Below are 5953 nucleotides of genomic sequence, written 5' to 3'. Positions count from 1 at the left end.
GGAATCAGATCATGTGATATGGAATAAAGTATGTGGGCTTGATCTTGAGGCTTGGTAGCGCTTCCTGCTTACTTTTTCCACGAATAGATTGTCGCATTGGATTCGCCTTGTGTTGATTGGTCTATTCGTATCGAATCCAGACAGTTTGGTCGATTTTAGATAAAACTATGCACCATTATATACCTTCCTATATATTTTCTTCCAGAGTAGTCCTTCGAAGTACTATGTACTATTAATCGTACTACTGTAGTAAGTAGTATGGTGGGATGGACACCACGGTATAGTAGTAGTTTACCAATCACCAGTGGCGAACTTGGTGGGTCAATCCGAGGGCAAGCATTGATCATTTACAGTACTGTAGGTCTTTACTTACGGTATATACTTCAAGTACTACAGTCTGTAGTGTCAGACATCGATTGTCCCATGGGTATGGATCAGACAGATACAATGACTGGTATCTGAGGCTATGGAAATGTCACCAGTCCGCTGGGTCATGTGTCTCCCGTCCTGCGCCCCTCCTGCTTCTGGCACCAGTAGCTTCTCCACCAATCACAGGCATGCATAAGCCACTTCTTGGTTGCCTATCTGCTCACTTCTTGTTCCTTCTTGTGAGCCCACGTCTTCCTCTTTGTGTTCATTATGACCGGGACGCTTGGCCTAGCGTCCCTGATTGGGCCCCGAGGTTACCTTCCTCGACCTCTGTTCTCTTTTTTTCCCTTTTCCACATGCCTCTGGCATCCACCTCATTTCCTCTTGACAGGTATCCCTGATAAAACATTTCCACTGTTACTTTTCTCAGAAATTGTTGATTTATATACTCTAACCACCTCACCTCTTACTGGGGTATTTCCCAGGATCGTCCAACAATGTCCGAAATTTGTCACGATCGTCCAAGTCGGGTATTTGGGATATATTTTTATTCCAACTTGCTTTGATTGGCTAAAAGTATTTGAGTAAAACGACCTGGTTACTTGAAGTACTTTGCAAGGCCGACTGCGGATGGTGGCGCCAAGAGGCGCTGGCAAGACCATGGGCGCGGCGGTGAGTTTGATCATAATACTTAGTTAAGATCATAGTGCACATGTGTGTCATAACGCTAGCTGTGCTGCTGTTTACCAACCGTCGTCCTGCCGCGGACCTGCTGCTGACCCGCCACGAATCCTGTGCGTCGACCGATGTGGTAAGTCCGCAGCGCCTTGTTGGTCAAACTACTCTACAGCTGATGACTTAGCGGTATGATGTATAAAGGTGACAAGAATGATGGCCACGACGGAAAGATGTTCAAGAACACGACGTTATAGCGCAATGGAAAGCGCCAAAACGTGTAGAATCCAACTATTATTCTGCGGGGTTGCTTCAAGGATACGAAATTCATTCGAAGACCGGAATTGTCGTAGAGTATTTGCGGCTATTCCACGTCATTCTTGCGTTTTCCATTGCAGGATTAATCAAAATATATGAATCGTTATTCCGACGAGCAATATTGCCACAAAAAGTTAACACTAATGACTAAGTACTCAGAGCTAGTTCACACTTCAGTGTCCGTACAAAATCCAGTAAAATCCAATTAATCTTCTGCGCATTCTTCCAGAAGTCACATCAAATGGCATTGCTTGTACCAGTAGTGCGGCTGCCGATGCGGTACACACAATTCGCAAAATATTAACGATATGTGTGGTGTCTAGCAGTGAGATAAGTACCAATTGTTTTAGTATCAATAATATATTTCGAAGTACCAATGTGGTATAAGCTTAATGCAACACATGCAACCATAAACAGCGTTCAAAGTACATATCCAAATCACATATACTGGTAAACACCATCTCGTGTGTAAATTTGAAGTTGACATCGCTGGGAATCGAACCCAGGTCTCCTGCAAGCAGGCGCGCTTCCATTGCGCCAAACGTCGTGTTCGTGAACATCGTTCTATCGCGGCCATCGTTCTTGTCACCTTTCTACAGTATACATCTGTTTCATGAGCTGTGGAGTAAGTAGTTTGACCAACATGACACTGCAGACTTACCTCATTGGTCGATACACAGGATTCGCCACGAATCCTGTGTCGATGGTTGGTACATAGCACAGCAAACGATATCACACGCATGAGCACTATGATCTCATCCATGTATTATGATCAAACTCATCGCTTCGCCCATCTGCACGCCAGCGCCTCTTGGCTCCACCAACGGCAGTAGGATGTAGGGATTGGACTTTTGTAGGTACACCGAGGTTGGGGTGGTACATTCTCACTGTACTGTACATCAAAATTTAGTGTACATATTTTAAATAATATAACTTGTATTGAAGTATACTGAGCTTAGTACACTAGTATGGGCCAGCAGGAAATAGTTGTACTAGCAGTAAGACTCAACGATCCGCGGTAGCGAGCCAAACCATCAAAGATGGAAGTCACATACAGTACTATAATAGCACTACGTAGTAGCAATAATGGTGGTGATCACTTGCATCGAGTATTATACTTGTATATGACGACATAATTTTATACTACCGTTACGCAGTACATGTGCAGTACTCCTGAGGACCCCTGTATGCTGTAACGCGTGTGTTGGAGCGAACTGCTCAAATAGTCGCAACATCATCAGAGATAACGTTTCACTATAATCTCCTCCGTTAAGTAGTACTACAAGTGCTTTATCTGTTTCATTTGTGTACATAATGGCGTCGGGGTTTCGAACGGTGTACAAATGTGTATTGTTTTCAGTAGGTAAAGTGTATTGGTACACTGTACGGTACAATTTCAGTAGGTACAGTGTACGTTCCTATCCTTATATTGTTAATCGGCAGTGGGCTTGCTAACAATAAATAAGACGCCATGCGTTTTAAGTAACCAAGTTCGTTTTACTCAAATGCTTTTTGCCAATCAAAGCAAGTTGGATGAATAGGAATAAAAATATTTCCCAAATACCCGACTTGGACGATCGTGATAAATTTTGGACGATCCTGGGAAATACCCGATTATTATTTCCGTACTACCCGGTACGTAATTACTGTTCACTGTCATAGTACCATTGTATGCACTCACTGGGGGTAGGACGGAGTCCCAGGTTTATGTGAGCAATCGATTGTCGCATGGGTATGGATCAGATACAACGACTCGTATCCCAGGCTTATGTATGTTACTATACACCAATTAACATGTACAACAGTTTCATTGCTTCTTTTCTCAGAATTGTCGTTTTAATGGGATTTACTGTCAGTATACTCTCACCACCTTACCTCTTACTAGGGGTACAGTACCGTAAGTGCATCTCACTGGTTAGAGATAACTAACCACATACGATGGAGTTCACCCCGGGGTTATTATTAGCATTTTATGTAACTAACTGGGGGTAAGACGGAGTCCCAGGTTACAGAACTACGGGCTAGCAAAGTGTATCCAGACGGCATAATTCCCTTAACGAAACAGTATTTCGGGTCAAAACAACAGTGAAACTGTTTTAATCGGGGAATTGCTCCAACCTATGTAGTTGAGGAATTCCCAAACAAGCCTGCCAAGGTCATTACACCCCTCTGTCCGTCTCAGAATTCCTTCCAAATGGCACAGTCATTCCTCATTATTCATTTTGCCATGAAGTTCTCCCTCCTGAGTGCCATTGCCCTCTTCGCTGCGGCGGCCACCGCCCAAACCAACGACACCATCGCGGACATCAATGACCGCGCTCGAGAGTTGAAGGAGGAGGCTTCCGAAGTAGACGATACTGAGTTGAACCGCGAGTGTCACAAACAAAACGGCAACTACATCCCGTCCCTCAAGGCCGGAGAGTACTCGACCAGTGCGTTCCACAACTGTTTCCGCACAGTCGACCAAATCTACGAGTTCACCGATGCGTTGGTCGCCCAAAACCCGAAGTTGCTGAGCAAGTTTGCCATCTCCAAGTCGTACAAGAACGCCACGATTTACGGGTACAAGCTGACTAAGGGCCACTCGCAGTCGCTGTACTTTCAAGCCCTGCAACATGCCCGCGAATGGATCTCGGGGTCGTCGATTGTGTTCTCGATCACGTCGATTCTCGATGACATTACCAACAACAAACCCACGGCCGCCGACGAGTACGACTTGTACTTTGTGCCGGTCGTCAACGTTGACGGCTACGTCCTGACGTGGAACGGCAAGCGGTTCCAGCGCAAGAATGCCAATGAAGTCGACTTGAACCGCAATTGGCCGACTCCCTTCGAGAACCCCGATATCCCTCCCAAAGAGTCCGGAATTTACCCCGGACCTAAGCCATTCAGTGAGCCTGAAACCGCTGGGATCAATGAATGGCTCCAGTCCAAACGCGGTGAAATCCAAGGGCTCATCGACATTCACTCGAAGGCGGGGCTCGTCTTGTACCCATTCTCAGACACGAGAGAACCCCTCGGCGGGGGGTTTGACGAGAAGTTCGAAGTCCTCGGCCGTGGGTTGCAAAGCGTCATGGGGCCGTACACCTCTAAACCGGCGAACGGATTTTACTTGGCGTATGGGGTGTTCCCAGATTACGCTTTCCGTGAGTTCAAAAAGCCCGTCCTGACGATTGAAATTGCTGGCAAAACATGGGCCGTAAATGTGTCGACCATCCCGACACAAGGCCTCGAAGTGTACAAAGGCATCAACCAATTCGCCAAGGAAGTCACCGTGTTCAACGGTGGAGACGTCAAGCCGTCGTGTGGCAAGTAGGAGCCAAGAGCTCGACTTAAAAGTCAAATTGTATTGTGTCTATGGTACAACTTGCGGTTTGTTGTTTTCAACTCCCAATACAACACGGTGACGTCACCAAAGTAGACTTTACTCCAAGGAACTTATAAATGGCATCATAAAACATGCAAGTCGAGCATTCCACTACATGTATGAACTTTTACGAGATAATTCTGCTTTGTAGGCAGAACCGGCTATATATTGTGCATATTAATTACTACTAGGTACACCATTTCGAAGATTTGTTGAGTTAGAGTTTGAAAGTCAAACATGTCGCAGCGAAGTGAAACTCAAGTAAAATATGTTCGCTCTTTCTACTGTAGAATTTTTACAAGTGGTTTTTGGCGTGCATGCAAGTGGATATATTTACATTGCTTTCCAGTAGAAGCGTTTGGCCAAGAGGGGCATGCGATGGACGACACACTCGGGTACACCAGAGCTTAGCGCAAGTTTTAATGTCTGCACTATTATTGGCTACTACAGTATACTGTAATGGGTGTCATCCGTGCGCTTCTGTCTCATTTCTCGTATAGTATTACCGATACTTACAGTTGAGATGCACGTCATGAAAATGCAACACGAGTAGAACCTCGCATGCACTACAGGAAGCACGGTGCCCCAGTCATAAGCCTATACTTCAAAGAACTGTTCTGTGCATGCATGCTTGCATCAATATAAAAATTAACATCAAATTTTGTCCAGTCATTCTCACTTGCATCATCCAAGCCTCTGTCTCGGATGATGGTTGTCGTAATGTTGGCAACACGACAAATTCGTCGAATTGTGTCGAGGCTCGGCTCGAATAAGCGGTGTGGCTCGATTCACACAGCTCATTTGAGGTGTCCAGTAGGCTCAGCTACTAGCAAGGACCTTGTCGAGTCCGATGAGTTTTGTATGGGATGGCGAATGGAGGTTGAGAGGAATGCGAGTTACACTAAGCTTATGATGGAGGCATTGTTTTCAATTCCGATGTTCAAAACGTATACGGAATTGAAAACATTGTCGCCTTGTACCAAACCTCGACTCCTTCGTCTAGACATACGTGTATCCTCACTTATGTCGCCGAGGATGGATATATTCGTCATTTCGCAGCCTCCATGTAGCGATGTGACAGGTGCGTTAACGGCTTGCCACCACCTTACCCGCACCCAGCTTCTAACTATCTGGCTCATGACGCACCCTAGCTAATGCTTGCCTGGGAATGTGTCTCAAGTGCAAGTATGGCTTAGAATCGCTAGCCTAGTGAAGTTCCCCAAT

At 45.6% G+C, this 5953-nt stretch overlaps 1 protein-coding gene across 1 annotated transcript; it reads left to right on the top strand.

Annotated features, from left to right (window-relative positions):
- Positions 1-3589: 3589 nt before the first annotated feature.
- Positions 3590-4678, top strand: H257_18838 (hypothetical protein; the record flags this gene model as incomplete). Its single annotated transcript, XM_009847970.1, has 1 exon — positions 3590-4678. The coding sequence occupies one exon, from the start codon at positions 3590-3592 to the stop codon at positions 4676-4678; it is 1089 nt and encodes a 362-aa protein (XP_009846272.1).
- Positions 4679-5953: the final 1275 nt, after the last annotated feature.

The sequence above is a fragment of the Aphanomyces astaci genome (genome assembly GCF_000520075.1).
Source record: "Aphanomyces astaci strain APO3 unplaced genomic scaffold supercont1.237, whole genome shotgun sequence".
In the NCBI taxonomy this organism is placed as follows: domain Eukaryota; phylum Oomycota; class Saprolegniomycetes; order Saprolegniales; family Verrucalvaceae; genus Aphanomyces; species Aphanomyces astaci.
The sequence above is the reverse complement of the archived record's forward strand: the minus strand, read 5'-3'. Positions and strand labels throughout refer to the sequence as shown.